This window comes from Stenella coeruleoalba (genome assembly GCF_951394435.1).
Source record: "Stenella coeruleoalba genome assembly, chromosome: 6".
Classification (NCBI taxonomy): Eukaryota; Metazoa; Chordata; class Mammalia; order Artiodactyla; family Delphinidae; genus Stenella; species Stenella coeruleoalba.
Window position 1 is genome coordinate 94,867,839 of NC_137151.1, and position 22,658 is coordinate 94,890,496.

The 22,658-nt window shown below is 39.6% G+C and overlaps 1 protein-coding gene across 1 annotated transcript in view; it reads right to left on the reverse strand.

The window, feature by feature from the left end:
* Positions 1-15,030, reverse strand: part of SUMO1 (small ubiquitin like modifier 1) — a 28,331-nt gene extending 13,301 nt beyond the window's left edge. The window contains exon 1 of the mRNA XM_079924787.1: positions 14,465-15,030. Within this exon, the coding sequence (XP_079780913.1) occupies positions 14,465-14,476 (12 nt within the window). The 5' untranslated portion in view covers positions 14,477-15,030. The remainder of the gene's footprint in view (positions 1-14,464) is intronic.
* Positions 15,031-22,658: the final 7,628 nt, after the last annotated feature.

The following is a 22,658-nucleotide window of genomic DNA, read 5'->3' on the forward strand; positions in this document are numbered from 1 at the left end:
CCTATATGCTATTTTAATTATTCACCCATTACTTTGACTTACGGTACGAAACTTGCCCCTGAAAATACAGCAAGCATTTCTTTGCTCTGCCAGACAATTAAGCAAAAAAGGTCCTAAGTCAATTACTCTCTCAAACACCGGTTCTAAAGATCACTAAAAATCAAGAAAGAAGTCTCTTTTACTATAAAAATCCTATAGTAATGGTTCTAAAACTTCACTGAGCATCAGAATCACCTAAAGTACTTGTTAAAAGACTGCTGGGCCTCATACCCAGTTTTTTATTCAGTAGGTCTGGGGTAGGGCTGTAATATACATTTCTAATTAATTACCAGGTGGTGCTATTGCTGCTACACAAAGGAACAACCTGGAAACCATTATCTTCAGTCAACTCCTATTAGTCATAGGAAGCTCTTCTCCATGAATCCTTAACCAAACATGTTGAATCCAAGATTATTTTCTCACAACCTACTGGGAGAAGTTAACTACTCCAATTACAAAACTGTACTAAGAAACATAAATTAATCATATTAACATAAGCAAAGTCTATTTAGAAAGGAAAATCAAATAGCAAAGTATTGGCCTAATGTAGTCTTGAGTCAAAACAAATCAGTTTTGTATCAGCTATTATTTCAGACTATCTGAAGCAGTATATCCGATTTTAAAAGATTAGGCTTGGCTGAAAAAAAAAAATTAGGAGACTTAAACTGGAATAAGAAAAAAGCCCAAACAGAGTAACTAGTAAAAGGAAAGAGGAGACAAAATTGGAAGACAAAAGAGTATAGCCCTCTTATAAATTATACAATAATAAATAAGATAATTTCAAATGAAGGCATATTGAAAAGAAAATGAAGTTAGAATAAACTAGTTGAAACAACTTTGCCATGAAGTATCTAAGAAAAGTAAGCCATTTTTAGTAAAGGCGTAGCTTGGTAAATTTCAGTCAATGGTGTGATAAAAGTAGCTTTCCCGGGACTCCCCTGGTGGCGCAGTGCTTAAGAATCCGCTTGCCAACACAAGGGACACGGGTTTGATCCTTGGTCTGGGAATATCCCACATGCCACGAAGCAACTAAGCCCCTGCGCCTCAACTACTGAGCCTGCACCCTAGAGCCCGTGAGCCACAACTACTGAAGCCCACACACCACAACTACTGAAGCCCATGCGCCTAGAGACCATGCTCCGCAACAAGAGAAGCCACTGCAATGAGAAGCCCGCGCACCACAACGAAGAGTAGTTCCCGCCCGCCACAACTAGAGAAAGCCCATGCGCAGCAATGAAGACCCAACGCAGCCAAAAATTAATTAATTTAAAAAACAACAACAACAAAAAGTAGCTTTCCCATGCACTTTACCTTAGTTTGGCCACCATATTAGTCACTTATTTAAATATATGCTTTTTTATGATTCACAGCAATTTCAAGCTGTTAATCCATGCTTGATAAGAATATAACCAACTATACTGTATTTCAGAAGTAAAGTAACAAGGCCATTACCTGTTTATCTCATACCAGTAAGTGAAAACTAACAAACTCTTTAACATTCAAAATTTATTGAATATATTAAACTAGAAGTAGTAGCTTTTAAATTTAAGATACAGGCTAGAGTCCAGGGAAATGCTTAGATAACAGAACTGACTTCATTAGTGTGAAACCTTGCCTGTTTACCATTCTGCAGTACTTTCAACATTTGCTGACTACCGCGTATTATGGCAGCAGGCCAAATTAACCTTCTTTAGTGAGACAGTATTTCACCTGAAAACTAGAAGACTGTCTTCAAACATAGTCTCACAACCACATTTCTATGAATTTATATTCAGAGTTAACAGTTCCTTCTTCCTTTACATATCTAGAGAGGACAAAGACAGCTTATTCCACGCAGTGCAGGGCAACAAAGAGCAAAGAAGCGCTGAGTCCTCTTTAACTAAGAGAAGGGGTGTTAAGAAGCTTTATAGGAGTTAACCATAAGGAGAAAAACATCCCCCTGCAACCGGAGCAGCAATACATCAGCATAATGGGAGTGATTTTGCTCCAGTGTTTCCTAGACAGGGTAGCTACAGAGGCTACTCAGAACAAAAGAGTTCTTCCCCCTTCTCCAATCCATTGTCCACACTGCTTCAGAACTCTTTCTAAAGCACAGCTTCTCTGACTGTATAACTACCCCTAACAAAAAGGTGCTTTAAGGCCTAGAACCAAACTCCGCAGCACCTCATTCAGTTCCTCCATTACCAAGCTCAATTCTCATTTTTCTCTCTCCACTTCCTTTATAAACCAAGGATTTGGTTAAATTGGACTATTTGCTATTTCCTGAACATGTCTATAAACATTCTTCCACCTTCAGCCCTTTGCTGTTCCTGTTTCCTTTACCTGTAATACATATCCTCTCTCAACCTCTCTTGAAATCATCTCACAAAAATCCATCCCACACATCACCTGAAGTCCAGTATTTAAAAAAACTCTTCCAGGTACCACGGCACCCCTCAACCTTCCAACTGGGATTAATATTTTCCTTTAATGCTCCCATTGGCAATTTATTCATATCCTTTATGGCATTTATTCTCAATTTAAAAACACTCCCCCTTTACTGTCTTCTCGAGGAGTCAGCCTCATCTTTTTCTTCGAACTTCTTATGAGAGTACTCAGCATTTGCTGTTTCCACTTTTACTCTCAACCCACTGTACTCTGGTTTATATCCCACCATTCCACTTGACACTTCTCTCACCAAGGTTACCAGTTCAACTCCTTATTGCTAAACCCAGTGGAAAATTTCAAGTCTCATCTTTAACCAACAGATACTTATGACTTCTTCCTTGAAAACTCTCTACCTTTGGCCTCCAACATTCCATTGTCTCCTCATCCTGACCACTTCCTTAAATGCTGATGCTCCTCTAGGTTCCATGTCTTTAATCCTCTTTTTCTTCTTCTTCCTGGGTGACCCATAACTCCAACTACCTCTCAGATACTAATGACTCACAACCATCCTCACCAACCTGACAACTTTTCTGAGTTTCACTCATTTTTTCAAGTGCTTGAACATCTATCTCCACTTTGGATGTCCCCATAGGCACCTCAATTTAAGTGTCCAAAACTGAATGAATTATCTCTAACTCCTCTGTTAGCTTTAACTCCTCTTTCTGAAAACCAGAATCAAAAAAAACTACAATTCCTCCTGGATTCCCAATTACAATAAATGGTTACCATACACTCAGCTGCCCACAACAGAAATTTAGTAGTCATCTTTGGCTACTCTTCCTCTCTTAAATCTCACACTTAATCATTCATCATTTTGACAATTATATCTCTTAGTGACTCTCATTCTCTCCATTCCACTGCCTTAGTTCAGGCGCTCATTGTCACTCATTAGCATTACTGCAATAGCATAACAAATGCCCCAAGTCTAGCTCCCCTCAATTAATTCTTCCCAACTACAACCAGAGCCATTTCTCTAAAATGCAATCTGATCTGCCAAGAACCTTCAGGATTAAGTTCAAACTCCTTAGCCAACATACACTGGTCTTCTGTGGGCTGGTCCCTGCGTAGCAATCCAGCCTTGTTCTCCTACTTCTCCTGCTAATAATATCTTTTGCTCCAGCCACACTGATCTACAATTCCTTAAACATGGTACTCTCTACCTTATCTCCACTATCTCTGTACATGTTAATCACCTCTGCTTGGTATGCCCTTTCCTACCCTATTCGCCTTTCAAGACCACTCAAGCATCGCTTCCTACAAAATGATTTCCCTCATCACCCTCTTAAATGTTCCCATACTGCTTACTTTAATCTTATTATAACATGTTTGCATATCTGCGTCTGCCACCAGATTGAGTTCCTTATTGGCATGCCTTACACTCCTCTGTATTTCTGGTCAAGCACAGTGTTTAGTATATATTTTGAAGATACTCAATACACTTGTTAAATTAACATTTTCTGTGACAGTTTTCTATGTCTTGACTTCCCTACAAGTTTACAAGGAGAGGGTCCAAGTTTTTCATCTTTATAATCTCTGTAGTGTCAGGCAAATACCAGGCAATTATTTAATGCTGGCTGAATTAAGCTAACAGCACTATTTTCTGTATCATACCACAAAATCTTACTAACGCTTCATACTTCTACTGTATTGACTATACAATAGTCAATACAAACAAAATCCTTTCAGTGTTTTATATTCACAGTTGGGAATAAGAGATAATTCACTTCAATTTCATAAGAACATGTGAATACTAGGATTTGAAATTTCCAAAAATAAACTGCCACTTTCCCTAGTCACTCCATTTTGGTGATCTCTTCCTAACTCTGAAGAACTAGAGCAATGTCATCTACACCCACTTGTTTAATAGCCTCATGCTTGCCTAATGCAGTCACCCAACTTTTCATGTGCTATCTTTTTTTTTCTTTTCCTTTGACAAACTAGTCTGGAAAATGAGAAGATCTTGGACAAAAAAGGCCAAAGTTTGTCTCCAGTGATCTTAGTGTCTTTTGTATGCCTTCTTTCCTTCTCTCCCCTGTAAAAAAGCAGCCAATACAGAATGGTATGGCACACTAGTCACAAAACAGTGAAAGCATTCAGCACTGGGTGTGGGACAGTAGGTCATCAGAGAAAAGAGAATCCCAGAGAGGGCTGGTTGATTTGGCTGGAAAGGTTACACAGCCCCCAGAGCAGAAGAAACTGGTAATGTAAAGAAAAGTAAACGTATGTACAAGATCAAAGACAGGAACTGGAAACCTCTAAATTCTCTGGTCTGTGTTATCTAGAGATTAAATCATGGTAACTGGAACAGTAAAAGGAATTTATCAGACACCAGGCACTACCAACTCTTCTTTCCAAGATATAAATTAAACAGCTTAGAAATAGAAGATAGCTGGATCTGAAAAGAAGAACTGGACAGGAAAAGACAGAGAACACAACAATCCTCATTTACAAATGTACAGAATTCAACAGAAGGTTTTTATTGTGCCATTTCAAAGTCAAAAGAACAAGAACTTTGCTAAAAATCACTATGGCAATCAGTATGTTGACAATTCAATCACAGGAAAACAGCACCACACTTAACTACCCCCAGTCTGTCAATGACCCTTCCAGTTGTACAAGGATTGTTCATTCTTCTGAAAGAGGGGGGATTCTGGGGAAAACTAAAAATAAAGAATACATTTACTCTTATTTGATGACATTAACAAACCTGTTCAATTTTAAAGGTGGGACAACAGTATCCTGGTTTTGTTAAAAGAAAAAGTCCTTCTCTTTTAGAGATACATATTGAAATACTTGCAGATGAAAAGACAAAATGTCTGGGTTAGTTTCAAAATAATGTTATGAAGTGGAGTGGCGTCATGCAAAAGAAATACGATAGGCCAAGAGATGGGTATATGCGTTCAATTAAATTTTTCCATAACAAAACATTTCATTAAAAATACATTCAAAGTTCCCAAAAATTCTGTTAACCATAGTTCTCACTGTACATCAGTTTATTTCATTTTATTTCCTAATGAAGAAAGCTCAACAAGGATTAAATTGGATGATTCTAGGGCTTCCTTGGTGGCGCAGTGGTTGAGATTCCGCCTGCCGATGCAGGGGATGCGGGTTCGTGTCCTGGTCCGGGAAGATCCCACATGCCGCGGAGCAGCTGGACCCGTGAGCCATGGCCCCTGGGCCTGCACGTCCGGGGCCTGTGCTCCGCAACAGGAGAGGCCACAGCAGTGAGAGGCCCACGTACCGAAAAAAAAAAAAAAAAATTGGATGATTCTAATAACTGTATCCATTATTTAAAGATACAAACCCTCGGGCTTCCCTGGTGGCGCAGTGGTTGGCGGTCCGCCTGCTGATGCGGGGGGCGTGGGTTCGTGCCCCAGTCCGGGAGAATCCCACGTGCCGCGGTGCGGCTGGGCCCGTGAGCCATGGCCGCTGGGCCTGCGCGTCCGGGGCCTGTGCTCCGCAGCGGGAGAGGCCGCAGCGGTGAGAGGCCCGCGTACAGCAAAAAAAAAAAAAAAAAAGATACAAACCCTCAAATTACAATAAAGTCATCTCCCTCATACTTCAATGGATTTACCACAATTCTAAAAATACACACACACACACACACACACACACATTTTTTCAGTGCATGCTGCCTATGTTCAAATTTAATGAGACAGTACTAGACATTTGAAATAAAACTGACCAGACTTAACTCCATAACTTGAAGTTAAGTCAAGCTGTCAAGACACTGGGACTTCCGTAAATTTACATTCAACCCTAGAATTGCAGTTAAACACTAAACAAAGACAACTTCTCAGGAACTAAAGATTATAATTGAAAATCCCACTGGTTGGACTTCCCTGGTGGTGCAGTGGTTAAGAATCTGCCTGTCAATGCAGGGGACTCGGGTTCAATCCCTGGTCTGGGAAGATCCCACATGCCGTGAAGCAACTAAGCCGTGCACCACAACTACTGAGCCTGCACGCCACAACTACTGAAGCCCGCGTGCCTAGAGCCCATGCTCTGCAACAAGAGAAGCCACCGCAATGAGAAGCCTGCACACAACAAAGAGTAGCCCCCGCTCGCTGCAACTAGAGAAAGCCCATGCACAGCAACGAAGACCCAACACAGCCAAAAATAAATGTTTTAAAGTTAAAATATATATATATATATTTATATTTAAAAAAAAAAGAAAAGGAAATCCTGCTGGTTATATAAACCTTACTCTCTGCAGGTAGACTATGGACCTATGCAAAGCCTAGAACAAACTGGCTTCACTGTATCCAAAAGTACTAGCAGGCAGATTTAGAGGTATGGCAGACATTGTTAATTACCTATCCAGGATCCATTTTCCCCTTCTTCCTTACAAAGGGAAGCCTAAATTTGCCAGCCAAAAAAAAGAAAGAAACAAAAAATTCTAATCTTCTCTTATGGCCACATGATGCAGTGCTGGCCATGCAGATAGAAGGTGACATACTTTTTGCTGGTACATACTTTTTGGCATACTTTTATCCTTTGCTCCATCCCTTTCTCCTGCCTGGAACAAGACACAAAGTAACCTTGCCGGCAAGGAGACAAGCATCAGAGTGAAGACACCTGCTAAGGACAGAGGGGAAAGAAGTATGAAGGCATGGTGGAGCTGCCTTACCATCCCTGAACTACTTATGTCTGAATTTCTTGCTTCATTAGAAAAATAAACTGCAAACTTGTTTAACCTACTATATATCAGATTTTCTGTTATTTAGTCCAAAAGCAATCCAAATTGACATAGGAGGTGCTCTAAATAAGGTAGCATTTGGCTTATATTAAAAAACAGCTCCTAGAAAACCAGCTCAGTGTGCATCAAAAACAGAATAGATAAGTAAATTGTGGTACAGTCATACAATGGAATGCAATGTAGCAATGGGATTTAACAACATACAACTATACACAATAATATAGACATATCTCCAAACAATGCTGAGCAAAAGAAGCCATACACTGAAATATATACATACTGTATGATTCCACTTATAAAAAGTTATAATGTATAAAAGCAGGCAAAACTATGTTGGTAGTCAGCACAGTCATTCTTTTTTTTTTAATAAATTTACTTATTTTTTTATTATTTTTTTTTTGGCTGAGTTGGGTCTTCATTGCTGCGTGCAAGCTTTCTCTAGTTGCAGTGAGTGGAGGCTACTCTTCGTTGTGGTGCATGGGCTTCTCACTGTGGCTTCTCTTGTTGCAGAGCATGGGCTCTAGGTGCACAGGCTTCAGTAGTTGTGGCACGTGGGCTCAGTAGCTGTGGCTCGCATACTCAGTAGTTGTAGCTCGCGAGCTCTAGAGCACAGGCTCAGCAGTTGTGGCGCACGGGCTTAGTTGCTCTGCAGCATGTGGGATCTTCCCGAACCAGGGCTCAAACCCGTGTCCCCTGCACTGGCAGGTGGATTCTTAACCACTGCGCCACCAGGGAAGCCCTGGACAGTCGTTCTTAATCTGGGTGCTGGCTGCATGGATGTGACCAGTTTTTGAAAATTCAGCAAACTGTACATTTATGTACACTTTTTCATATATATATTTATCTTCAGTAAAACCTTTAAAAATATCTGACCCTGGCTATTGAGAACAGCAGGTCCAGCAAACAGAACTCCACCCTTCCTTCCTTCAGGTCTTTTCCTTCAGATTCTCAATAGCTCAGTAAAAGCAATCAAATGCAAAAAGAATGGTCAAAATATAAAAGTATAACAAATACAACATATCTTTAAATAAACTTAAGTCGTGTTGCAGGAATTCCAAATTTTAAACCATAAGACTAAGGTACTCAATAATAGGATCTGTGTGGCCTTACCCACATGACTTTTTTAAAGTAGAATATCAGAGAATAATCTACAAAAAAAAACCCACACACAATTTTAATACATTCCAAAATGGGATACCAAACATGACTTAGAGAAAATGGGAGTTCCCTGGTGGTCCAGTGGTTAGAACTCGGTGCTTTCACTGCCTGGGCCCAGGTTCAATCCCTGGTCGGGGAACTGAACTAAGATCCCACAAGCAGCGCAGGATTATTATTATCCATAACAATGGATAATATCCCAATGTCCTGGAAGAAGCAAATGATTCAATTTTGGAGATAACGTTACTAGGTCTATTGCTAATAGAACTAAAGATCCAGAAGGTATGCAAACACATCATAAAAGGAAAACTACTGCATGACAACCAACCCTTCCTCAATAACAAAACACCATGGGAATTGAAAGAGGAGGAGAAAGATACCTGCTGTTTCACGTTTCTGAGGCAACCTTTCAATTCTAGGGCCTAGAATGCTGCCTGGAACATCAATAAATACTTGTTAAATGAATGAATCTGACCACTCATTCCTTTAAAAACTTTTACTAAGTATTCAGTCACTCTGCTAGGCACTTCAGAAAAAAAGGGTGAATAAACCCTGATTCCTGACCCTGAAAAGCAAACAGTAAAATGCAGAAAGGCACTTAAATAAATGATTACAACACTAAATATATAACCTATAATAGAAACATCCTAACTGGTATGGGGGGCTAATGAGTGTCAATAGATATTTGACAACTGCTTTACAGTTTTGAAATCTGAACTACTCCACTAACCCTGAGTACTCTTTTTTTTTAATTAATTAATTTAATTTATTTATTTTTGGCCGCGTTTGGTCTTCGTTGCTGAGCACAGGCTTTCTCTAGTTGCAGCGAGCGCGGGCTTCTCATTGTGGTGGCTTCTCTTGTTGCGGAGCACGGGCTCTAGGCGCCCGTGCTCTGCAACAAGTAGTTGTAGCACACAGCCTCAGTTGTTGTGGCGTGCAGGCTCTAGAGCACAGGCTCGTTAGTTGTGGCGCACGGGCTTAGTTGCTCCACAGCATGTGGGATCTTCCCGGACCAGGGCTCGAACCTGTGTCCCCTGCATTGGCAGGTGGATTCTTAACCACTGCGCCACCAGGGAAGTCCCCTTCATGAGTACTCTAACATAATAATCATACTCAGTTTTTAAAATACTATTAAATAATGTTCAGGTAACATTTTATTTGAAATGTTTCATTATAATCAATATGTTTGCAACATTTACTAGCAGCACTTCGTATATCTGTCAGAGAGAAGACAGAATACATCATTCCTCTCCTGGGGCATGGAATGTTTAATATATGTATCACTAACTAGATGCTCAAGTCAGCTACAGTATGCAGCTATGTATGTTAATACTTATTCTTAACATACTTATAAGTATGTTATACTTATTCTATGACATAAATAGTATACATAATTATGAACTTTAATATACACCTAGTTTATCATATTCTCCTGCTATCTCAAGCTAACAGAAAGATCAGCAAACATCAACAACAGAGAGATATAAAGAATGCTGCAGGGAATAACGCTATCCTAACAAAAGAAATACAATTAATGTGGTAGACTAAAGATAATTGCAAATTCTTTGTTACTCTTCCTATTAAGAAATGGAGTTTAGATGCCTTTCCCTTGGTGACTATAGTTAATAATACTGTATTGTATATTTGAAAGTTGCTGACAGTAGATCTTAAAAGTTCTTATCACAAGAAAAATTTGTAACTGGAAGATTGAGATTGACATATATACACTAATGTGTATTAAATGGATAACTAATAAGAACCTGCTGTATAAAAAATTAAATAAAATTCAAAAACAAAAAAAAGAACATTTGTAACCATTGTGGTGATGGATGTTAACTAGACCTATTGTGGTGATCATTTCACAATATATACAAATACTGAATCATTACGTTGTACACCTGAAACTAATATGTTATATGTCACATATATCTCAATAAAAATAAATGCCTTTCCCCTGAATCTGGGCTGGGCTTAGTGATTTGCCTAACCAACAGAATGCAGAAGTGACTTCCAAAGTTAGGTTCTAGAAGGCTTGGGGTTTCCACCCAAGGTTCTCTAGAACACTCTCTTGTGAGCCCTGAGCTTCCATAAGTCTGAATATCCTGGGGTCCCCATGCTCAAGAGAATACATGACGAGAGCACTCACAGAGGCCTTGAGACTATATGAAGAACCCATCCGTTACAGCCCACAGTCATGTGAGTAATCCCAGCAGAGACCCCACACATCAAGGAGCAGTGATGAGCCCAACCCACAGAGCCCTGCCCAAATTGCAAATTTATGGGCAAAACAAGACTTTTGCTTTAAGCCATTACATTTTGAAGTAGTCTGTCAGGTACCAACAGATAACCAGAATTACATAATGCTTCAAAATCCTTCACTAAAGATAAAAGGAGATCATTCAATCAATATCTCTCTCTCTCTCCCTCTCTGCCCGCCCTCTCTCTGAGGTGGGGACGGACAGAGTAAAACTGCTACAACAGATTCAGTCAGCATTTGAAGCAAATCAGTTATCCAATTATTACAAATTAACAGACCTGAATTGAAGAGCTGAAGTCCATGCTGCCTTTCATGATTCTGATGTGAAAAAAAACACTATAAATGTGAATGTAAGGAAGGAAGAAGGAAAAATATTTGTACAAATTACCCTTACCAGTTTGATATTAAACTTCTTGTTCTATGTAAGTGCTCAGTTTTGCTGCAACGCGAAATTAGGCTAAAAGTGAGCACCCAATCAGGTCTCTATTATTGGTTAAAGGCTAGTCCTTCACCTTTTTTGAGGGATCACGTACCCCTTATGAAAGCTATGGATCCTTTCTCCCTAAAAAAATACACATGCACAAATATAACTTCATACAATTTCCATACAATTTCAGTGGATTTTCAGCCCTTAGGATTCATGATCCTCAGGTTTAGAACCTGTATTAGAGGATTATTCAATAATGGTACACTGGATAATGATGGCATTGTTAGAATTATGAGAAATTATTTCATTCAAATTCCAAAAATAATCATTTTTCATTAGTCAATGGAGAACCCAGCAATTCAAGTCTTGTGTGACTTTAATGTCCACCTTTTTTTTTTTTTTTTTTTTTCCGGTACGCGGGCCTCTCACTGTTGTGGCCTCTCCCGTTGCGGAGCACAGGCTCCAGACGCGCAGGCTCAGCAGACCGGGGCACGGCACGAACCCGTGTCCCCTGCATTGGCAGGCGGACTCTCAACCACTGCGCCACCAGGGAAGCCCTGTCCACCTATTTTAACTTGAAATTATTACTCAATTCCAATATCTTAGCACAGACAATAACCTTCTGAGAGATGCCTCAGAAAATACATTGTTCTAAAACAACCTGGTTTATATTGTCTTTTGGGGACAGTGGTTCAGTCTCATGCTGCTGCTATGGCACAGTAGTAACTTGGAATTCTTACTCTCACTCATAAGCCTCATCAGGGTAAGAGTTCAGCTTCCTATCTCTTTAAATCCTTAGCATCCCAACACTAAAATTGTACTGGGTCCCGATTATTATTAACAACGACATTGGTCAATCAGCCTAGAGCAACAGTGCTCATACTTTATGGTCACAGGACTCTTTTACACTCTTAAAAATTATTTAGAACCCCATAAAGCTTTTGTGAAGTTGGTTATATCTATTGAGGTTTGCAGTATTAGACACTGAAACTGAGAAATGTTTTATATACATATTAATTCATTTTAAGATAATAAACCCAATATATATTAGCAAATAATGTATTTTTATTAAAAATATTTTTCATGTTGCTATTTATGAAAAAAACTTTTTTTTGGGGGGGCTGCGTTTTGTCTTCGTTGCTGTGCATGGGCTTTCTCTAGTTGCGGCGAGCAGGGCTTACTCTTGATTGCAGTGCACGGGCTTCTCATTGTGGTGGCTTCTCTTGTGGCGGAGCATGGGCTCCAGGCACGCAGGCTTCAGTAGTTGTGGCACACAGGCTCAGGAGTTGTGGCTCGCGAGCTCTAGAGCACAGGCTCAGTAGTTGTAGCGCACAGGCTAAGTTGCTCCGCGGCATGTGGGATCTTCCCAGACCAGGGATTGAACCCATGTCCCCTGCACTGTCAGGCAGATTCTCAACCACTGCACCACCAGGGAAGTCCCGAAAAATTTTAATAATAGCAATATGAAACACTGGTAAGGATATGATGCTACCCTCATTAAATGGTACTGTGTATATAAATCACAATTTCTTGAAAGTAGCAATGAAGCATCAATCTTAAAAAATACATATTTTCAAAACAAAACTAGTAAGAAAAGTGGCATTGTTTTGCATTTTTGCAAATCTCTTCAATGTCTGGCTTAACAGCAGCTGGATTTCCACATCTGCTTCTACTGATACATTTTAATCTGTTGTGATATACCAGGTCATGTCAATCTCTAGAAAACTCCACTGAACACTCATGAAAGAATGACAGTGGAAAAGACAATGTCTTAGTATTATCGTGAAAATTGTTTTGGCCCCAAGGACCCCCTGAAAAGAACCTAAAGAACCTCTGGCCTAGAGGCACCTGTTAGTGTCCTAGGTCCTTTATTTCTTCCTTCAAGTCTCTTTTAAATGACTGGAATTCAAACTGGAGCAATAAATTCTACAATTTACTGTATAATCCCTTCTGTACACTGCTCTTTCATCAGACTATAGTAAATTTCAACAGGATTTCTAGCCACTTCTGAGCATCAAAATAAAAGGCTGATGAAATTAAGCATTTACACCTGTTCTTTCCTCCCTGGTAACCAAGTAGACAACTATCTAGGGAGACAGTTATAATGCCATTCCCATACCAATTTGGGAATTAATCTAGACTGTTAGTAATAAGATCCACCCAAAACTAATCTAGATTATGGTTTAACCTTAAAAATATAAATGTACGTTTTGCGCAACAGTACAAATCCACAAAAGCCTCACTTGCTCTCACCAAGTGGTACAAAACTGAACTGGGTTAAAAGCCAAGGGAATAAGTGTGTTAACTTTAAAAGTTCAAGTACATTATGGGGCTGAATGAGAAACAGTTTTCTAGATAATTATCACTAAACAAGCAAAAGGTCCAAAAATACTTTAAAAAGTCAAAGTCGTCTGAGCAAACAAAACAAAGTCCAGACAAAAAACCTATAAAGTAAAAACTAGCCATAAACATGGTTAAATAGAATAGGATGAGGAAGAAAAACTTACCACATAAAATCAAACACTCCTGATTGAGTGCAAATCCCAAGTAAATTCTTGATATTAACATTCAGATGGAGCACTCTGCTATAACAGGAAGCTTTCTGCAAATGTTCTGCAACTGCTCTACATACACGAAGTTTTCCTATCCTTTTCCTCAAAGGTATCAGTCATCTTCATGTTAACGCCCAGATGAAACGCTTTCTGTTGCTCTAGCAGTTTTGTTCTACTTTGTTTCTTGATTATTCAGAGTTCTCTCTTACAACTGGAGAGCTACTGAACCAATCCCGAGTAAGAAATAGGAAAGTACAAGAAAGAGGCGACAGCTCTGCACACCCACACGGAAAAGGACTCAGAGCAGAGCAGAGACAGCCCGGCCCCAGCTGCAATCCGAACGGAAGGCAGAGCTTTCTAGGTTCCCAGCAACACCAGACAATGTCTCCCTCCCCCCCGCCCCCACTCCAAGACTATCTAAAGACTAAGAACCCAAAAGTGGAGTCCACCCGCTTTTCAGGGCCACGGAGGCTCCGGGGCAGGTAATCTCTCCCGTTACATAACTGGGGCCTAGGGCCCTGCTTTTGCAATGAGTCCTCTGAAGAGGCAGGCACACGGGTTCCCCACGGACCCTCTCGGGAAAGTGGAAGCTGTGCTCTCTGCACCTGGTCGGCCCCGGAGAAAGAAGGGAGACGACTTGAGGCCGCGACCGGAGGCGCTGGGGCACAGGGGGTGATGAGCCAGCCAGGCGAGGGCCAGGGCGGCTCCCGAAGGCCCGCGGCAGGCCCGGGCGTCTCCGGTCCTACTCCACTCCCCTCCCTCGCCAGCCCAGTCCCCACCGGCCGCCCCCTCCCCCATTCCGGCTCCCCTCCCCCGCGCCTCCATCCCCGGCCCCAGCCGAGCGGCTGGCGGACGTGCGGAGTAAGGCCTCGGCCACCGCCATCGTATGGCTCCCAGGCCAGTACCTGGTCAGACATGGTGACGGTGGTTTCCCCCGGGGTCTCCGCACAGCAGCGGCCTCGGGTAGGCAGAACCTCGCTCCGGGGTTTACAAATCCGTCTCCCTTCCCCACAGCACAACACCGCGGCGGGAGGCACTTCCGCTACGTCTGGCGTCACTTCCGCTACGCGCTAAGAGGAGGGGGAAGGAGGAGAGGAAAGGCGAGGCGGGAAAGCCAGTGGGGGGCGAGTGCCCGGAGGCTGGAGGGCCCAGCAGCTTTAGTGGTGGTCGCGCGAGTGAATAAACGACAGTCCCCTCAGATGCACCTAGACTAGGCCTTGTGCCTGGGTCCCGAGCCCATCCCCCTGGGGAAAAGTTCCGGGTGCCCAGTCTCGACGTTTGGAAGCGTACTGAGCACAGACCCCTCCCTCTGATACCTTGCGCGTTTCTGAAGGCTGAGCCAAGATACTTTTTTTTTTTTTTTGCGGTACGCGGGCCTCACACTGTTGTGGCCTCTCCCGCTGCGGAGCACAGGCTCCGGACGCGCAGGCTCAGCGGCCATGGCTCACGTGCCCAGCAGCTCTGCGGCGTGTGGGATCTTCCCGGACCGGGGCACGAACCCGTGTCCCCTGCATCGGCAGGCGGACTCTCAACCACTGCGCCACCAGGGAAGCCCCAAGATACTTCTATTGTCTCCTCCTGGCCTTGCTCATCGATCTCCCTGAATAAATTGGACTGTATACCTAGAACTCTAGTGCTTCTTACACTAGAGCTAGCATTTTTGGTTAACCAACCCTGGCCAAACACATGAACTTAATTAAAACAAAACATGATCCCATTGAGCAGGATTTTGATGGCTACTGATGAAAAAGATGCTCCTGAAAGTTCTAAACTGGTGGCGAGAAGAAGCTGACTCCCACCCTTGAATTCATTGCTTTGAATTAAAGAATGGTCCTTCTGTGAGTTCTTTAAAATATAGTGGCCGTGGGCTTCCCTGGTGGCGCAGTGGTTGAGAGTCCGCCTGCCGATGCAGGGGACACGGCTTCGTGCCCCGGTCTGAGAAGATCCCACATGCCGCGGAGCGGCTGGGCACGTGAGCCATGGCTGCTGAGCCTGCGCGTCCGGAGCCTGTGCTCCGCAACGGGAGAGGCCACAACAGTGAGAGGCCCGCATACCGCAAAAAAAAATAAATAAATAAAATATAGTGGCCGTACTGACAAAAGCATAGAGCATAAGGATATGGACAAACAACAGAATTGAGATTCCAGAATAAATCAGTAAATCCTCACACATCAATTAATTTTGGACAAAAATGCCAAGACAATTCAATGGTGAAAGAAGTCTTTTAACAAAACTTACTCGGACAACTGGATATCCATATGCAAAAGAATGAATTTGGATCACTATCTCACAATATTTGAAAAATTAAAGTGGATCAAAGGCCTGAATGTAAGAGCTAAAACTATAAAACTCTTAGGAGAAAACATAGGTATAAATCTTCTTGACCTTGGATTAGGAAATGGCTTCTTAGATATGACACCAAAATCACAAGTAACCAAAGAAAAATAAATAATATAGACTTCATCAAAATTAAAACTTTTGTCTTTTATGTTGGAAAGACAACCTAAGAAATAGAAGAAAATATTTGCAAATAATATATCTGATAAAGGTCTAATATTCAGAATACATGAACTATTATAATTCAACAATTAAAAGACAAGTAATCCAATTTAAAAGTGGACAAAATATCTGAATAGAAATTTCTCCAAAGAAGATATACAAATGGACATGAAAAGATGCTCAACATCATTAGCTATCAGGGAAATGCAAATTAAAGCCACTATGAGATACCATTTCAGACCCATTAGTATATTGTCTATAAATTAAAAGAAAAATAATAAGTGCTGAAAAACATATGGAGAAATTGGAACCCTCAAACTCTACTTAGTGGGAACATAAAATGCTTTGGAAAACACTTCATTTGAAAAACATTCTGGCAGTTCCTCAAACTGTTTAAACATAAAGTTACCATGACCCAGGAATTCTACTCCTAGATATACACCCAAGAGAACTGACGATATATGTTCACACAAAAACATGTACACAGATGTTCACAGCAGCCATATTCATAATTCATAATGAATTCATAATTCATTCATATTTTTGCTATTCATAATAGCAAAAAAAAAGAAAACAACCCAAATGTACATCAACTGACTAATGGATAAAGAAAAGTGGTATAGCCATATAAAGGAACATTATTAAGCCATAAAAAGGAATGAAGTCTTCATATGATGTCGATGAAACTTGAAAAAATTATGCTAAGTGAAAGGAGCCAGTCACAAAGTATGATTCTGTTTATATGACATACACAGAATAGGCAAGTCTATAGAAACAGAAAATAGATTAGTGGGCTACTGCTCCAGCATTCTACTAGGGCTGGAGGATTAGTGGGGAAATGGGGAGTGACTATTAAAGAGCAGAGTTTCTTTGAGGGGTGATGAAAATGCTATAAAATTGCTTCAATGATGACTGTACAGCTCTGTAAATACACTGAAAAACTAAAAATTGTACACTTTAAATAGGTGAGCTCACAGGGAATTACATTCCAGATTTAAAGAAATGAATGGAAAGGATACGAAACATTAAAGTGTAGCAGGTTATTGTTCATACTTGTAAAGCACCTTATATGATTGAGAAAATAAAGAACAGTGCCTTAAAAGACAGACTGAAAGGTAGACTGTAACTTAAAATGTTGGTGATTTGTTCTTTCACATTAATGAAGGGAAAGGTTGGTCTGAGTATGTAACTGTTGATGTAAGCAGTAGTAAACCAGCTTTTAGATACCATACTGTTAGTATTCAATTGAAAACTTACCTACTTTATTTCAAGCCTGAGTAACTTAAAGGATGTTATACAAAGTCAGAAGCCTTCATCTATTGAATCTCCCAACATTTTACTTATGGCTGTTAAACAGTATAGAGATAAAGTTGATTTAATTATATTTTCCCTTGTACTTCAAAAAATTATCCTAACACTGTTGTACCTTAAAAGGATTTCCACGAAGCTTTCTGGAAAAGTAACTTCTGTAAGGCAAGAAAGAAAGAAGTTGTTTTAGAATCATTTATTAACTCTTTAAATGAGGCAATCATTTTAAGTTTTGAGACAGCAAACGTGAGCAGTATAATTTCAGAAAAAAATTTTAGTTTATCATATTACTGTAGATTTTTAATGATGATTGCCCTGGATAAACAGGTTGTACTTTTTCTTTCTCCTTTTCCATCCTTTCTTCTTCTCAGTTTCAATTGCTGTAGTATAATAAGCATGCATACTTTTATTTCTTTAGCTTCCTTATGAAGCACTAGTTTATTCAGGTTTAGAGGGATACTTCTTCCCTGTCTTTGACACACTGGATTAGTTCAGAGGCTTAAATCAGTTTAAAATGAGCTTTTGCTTTTCTAGGTCATTAACGTTTTTTGTTTTAGTTTCTTTAGCCTATAGTGGCTGTGTTTAGCACTTGGTTTTCAATATTTTATAGTAAGAAATGACAAGTTGCTTTGGTCCATTTCATAAGCCAAAATTCCTTACATTTAGATAAATAAAGGTTCTTAAAATGAAGATTTACTGTTTCTTCTTTACTTGCTGGTACAGCTAAAGTTTGTTTTACTTGCACATTGGTACATATACCTAAGTTTTCAAGTTCCTTAATTGTTTAAAATCTCTGGCTTCAAAAGTTTTGGGGGAAAGGTAGGCTTACCTCACATTTTTGTTTCCCTCAGTAGTAATATTTTAGGTACCTCACAAAAAATTTTATTATGGTTCCATGGCTATTAGTTTTTAGTGAGTGCTTTAAGATACAAGATTCAGTTGAAAATATACAGAATTTCCATTCTCCCAAAGTGGTAAAAATTAGCTACAATGGTATAATTGTCATTTACCTAGATAGGAATACCTTGCCACACATTAATGTTAACACTATAGCTATTTTTGTGAAAATATAGCTGATGAAGCCTCTCATCTTCTATAATTTTGAATACTGCTCTAACTGAATCATAATATGGAATTAGATTTTACAAAAAGAGCTCTTACAACAGAACTCACAGGCTTTCCCCCTCTTCCTTTAGCAGTTTAGTATCTTGGGCCATTAATAATTTTGGGGTTCTTTTTAATCCGGAAGGTATATAGAAACCTTTTCAGATTTTTCATCTGATTTGTTCATGCAGATTGTAGTTCTATTAAAATCCCTTATTTTACCTTACAGATATTTGTTGCACAGACACTGCTGTATTTAGAAATTTCTATTTCAGTTCATTAAAAACTGCAAAACCAGAGGGAGGGAGACACAAGAGGGAAGAGATATGGGAACATATGTATATGTATAACTGATTCACTTTGTTATAAAGCAGAAACTAACACACCATTGTAAAGCAATTATACTCCAATAAAGATGTAAAAAAACTGCAAAACCAATCTGTATCATGTACCAAACTGATTTAAAATAAATCTACATGTTTGCTGGATTAAGAAATAATAATAATAATAAATAAATAAATAGGTGAGCTGTATGATAATTATATCTCAATAAAACTTTTGTTATATAAAACAAAAACAAAAATATAATGCTAATAAGTGTAGAGCTGCTAATAAGTGAAGTATAGCGTATTATTAAGGGAATATATAGGACCTTCACATCCAACCAGGATGGTCATGAAAAGCATGCAAAAAAATAAATAAAATCTAAATTGAAATCCAAAGGGGAAGTTGAAATAGGCTAGAGCAGCAGTTTCAAAACATTTCGGTCACAGGACTCCTTTAAACTTTTAAATTTTTGAAGACCCCCAAAGAGCTTTTGTTTATCATATTAAAAATTAAAACTGAGAAAATTTTAAAGTATGTATTAACTCACTGAAAAATAATAATGTCTTTTTTTACAAGCCCACATTTTTATTATTAGATTCAGCAAATGTAAAATTACATTTCAATAATATAATCAGAAAAAAACACAATAAAGATGACCAAAACTACACATTGTTCATTGAAATTATGGATATAGGTGATTAATAAGAGCATTGCACTTGTACCTTTTTATCCTTTTGCAATTTTAATTAAACAAAACATTATTAATGAAATAGTGATTCCCCATTTTCAAAATCTCTACATACATTTTGAACATAACTGTGGATATCTATGTATATCTTTTTTTTTAACCAAAAAACTTCCTACCATTTTATTGACATCATGAAATCTCATATGTAATCTTTTTTTCTTTTTTTTTAACATCTTTATTGGAGTATAATTGCTTTACAATGGTGTGTTAGTTTCTGCTTTATAACAAAGTGAATCAGCTATACATATACATATATCCCCATATCTCCTCCCTCTTGCGTCTCCCCCCCTCCCACCCTCCCTATTCCACCCCTCTAGGTGGTCACAAAGCACGGAGTTGATCTCCCTGTGCTATGCGGCTGCATCCCACTAGCTATCTATTTTACATTTGGTAGTATATATAAGTCCATGCCACTCTCTCACTTTGTCCCAACTTACCCTTAATAATAAGTCTTTGGGGACTTCCCTGGTGGCGCAGTGGTTAAGAATCCACCTGCCAATGCAGGGGACATGGGTTCGATCCCTGGTCCAAGAAGATCCCACATGCCGTGGAGCAACTAAGCCCGTGCACCACAACTACTGAGCCTGCACTCTAGAGCCTGCGAGCCACAACTGCTGAGCCTGTGCACCACAACTACTGAAGTCCATGTTCCTAGAGCCCGTGCTCCACAACAAAAGAAGCCACTGCAATGAGAAGCCCACACACCGCAAGGAAGAGTAGCCCCTGCTCGCCGCATCTAGAGAAAGCCCATGCGCATCAGCAAAGACCCAACACAGCCAAAAAAATAAGTAAAAAAAATTTTCAATTAAAAATAATAAGTCCTTTACGTGTTAGCATAAATAACATATTTGTATGAAAAATGACCATGTTTTCCCAATACAAAAAAAGCTAGTGAGCAGAGTGGCAGTGTTTTTGAGTTTTGCAAATGTCTTTAACTTCCTTAATGCCTAATTGGTAGAAGACAGCAGGATAGTTATATCTACTTCATTCAATTGTTGCCATATTGGTTGCAGTTGGTCGAAATATGTAAAGAAAATCCAGCCTCATACAGACATGTAATTGGGAGAGGGGAGAAGGACTATATTAATAGCCTTTGCTGATAAATGTAAATATTTTCTTTCATAGCACACCCAAACTTGACGAGTATAGTTTCTTAATTGAAATGTGGAATTTGAAACCGTATCAATGAACTTTTTGTGCTCTGTTACATTAAAAATCCATTGGTCTGTCTTGCACTTCAGAGAGCTCTTTTACTCATGCATAATTCTGTAACATGATGGATTGGTCATTTAGAAAACATTGATTCACTGAGTTATACAGATCTCCTAAATGTTGACACATTTCATTATACGGTATCTAAAAATCACATTCATTGTTTTCACAGACTTAACAGAAAAAGTCTTTAAATACTGGGAAACTGTCAGATTCACAGTGATCAGTACAATTTTTCCAAAATGCTAATTTTTGTGTGAAAAGTCAAATTTTGTCATTGACAACAAATATTGTCAGTTGTTTTCTTTAAGTGTTAGGCTCATCTGTTCATTTTTTGAGAAAATGTCTGCTGTATTTCCAAGTCTGAATAACCATTATTGACCTGTCATTCATTCTGTCACATAAAAATACTGTTCCTTTTTTTAAGGGCTAAACAAGCTTATAACTCAATCTCTTGTGAGCTTTTCCTAGAGATAGCAATCTTTTTTTAAAAATAAATTTATTTTTGGCTGCATTGGGTCTTCATTGCTGTGCACGGGCTTTCTCTAGTTGTGGTGAGCGGGGGCTACTCTACTTTGTGGTACACAGGCTTCTCACTGTGGTGGCTTCTCTTGTGGCGGAACACGGGCTCTAGGTGCGTGGGCTTCAGTAGTTGTGGCACACAGGCTCAGTAGGTGTGGCGCATGGGCCCAGTTGCTCCGCGGCATGTGGGATCTTCCCGGACCAGGGATCGAACCCGTTGCCCCTGCATTGGCAGGTGGATTCTTTTTATCATTTAAATTTTATTTAATTTATTTTTTTATACAACAGGTTCTTATTAGTTATCTACTTTATACATATTAGTGTATATATATGTCAATCCCAATTTCCCAATTCATTCCACCACCACCCTCCCCACCACTTTCCCCCCTTGGTGTCCATACGTTTGTTCTCTACATCTGTGTCTCTATTTCTGCCCTGCAAACCGGTTCACCTGTACCATTCTTCTAGGTTCCACATATATGCGAGAATATATGATATTTGTTTTTCTCTTTCTGACTTACTTCACTCTGTATGACAGTCTCTAGATCCATCCATGTCTCTACAAATGACCCAGTTTAGTTCCTTTTTATGGCTGAGTAATATTCCATTGTATATATGTACCACTTCTTCTTTATCCATTCGTCCGTCGATGGGCATTTAGGTTGCTTCCATGACCTGGCTATTGTAAATAGTGCTGCAATGAACATTGGGGTGCATGTGTATTTTTGAATTATGGTTTTCTCTGGGTATATGCCCAGGAGTGGGATTGCTGGGTCATATGGTAGTTCTATTTTTAGTTTTGTAAGGAACCGCCATACTGGTCTCCACAGTGGCTGTATCAATTTACATTCCCACCAACAGTGCAAGAGGGTTCCCTTTTCTCCACACCCTCTCCAGCATTTGTTGTTTGTAGATTTTCTGATGATGCCCATCCTAATGGGTTTGAGGTGATACCTCATTGTAGTTTTGATTTGCATTTCTCTAATAATTAGTGATGTTGAGCAGCTTTTCATGTGCTTCTTGTCCATCTGTATGTCTTCTTTGGAGAAATGTCTATTTAGGTCTTCTGGCAGGTGGATTCTTAACCATTGCGCCACCAGGGAAGTCCCAAGATAGCAGTCTTATGGAGAAGAAATGACTGCTTTTCTTCACATAGAATATTTTTTAAATGCTACTCAAGCATTAAAACTTAGCAAAATTAGTGTTTTAGTTTCCTATTGCTGGTATAACAAATTACCACAAACTTCATGGCTTACAACAACACAAATTTATTATCTTACAGTTCTGGAAGTCAGAAATCCTAAAATCAAGACGTTGCTGGGCCAAGTTGCTTCTGGAGGCTCTAGGGGATTTTTTTTTTTTTTTTTTTTTTGGTCAGG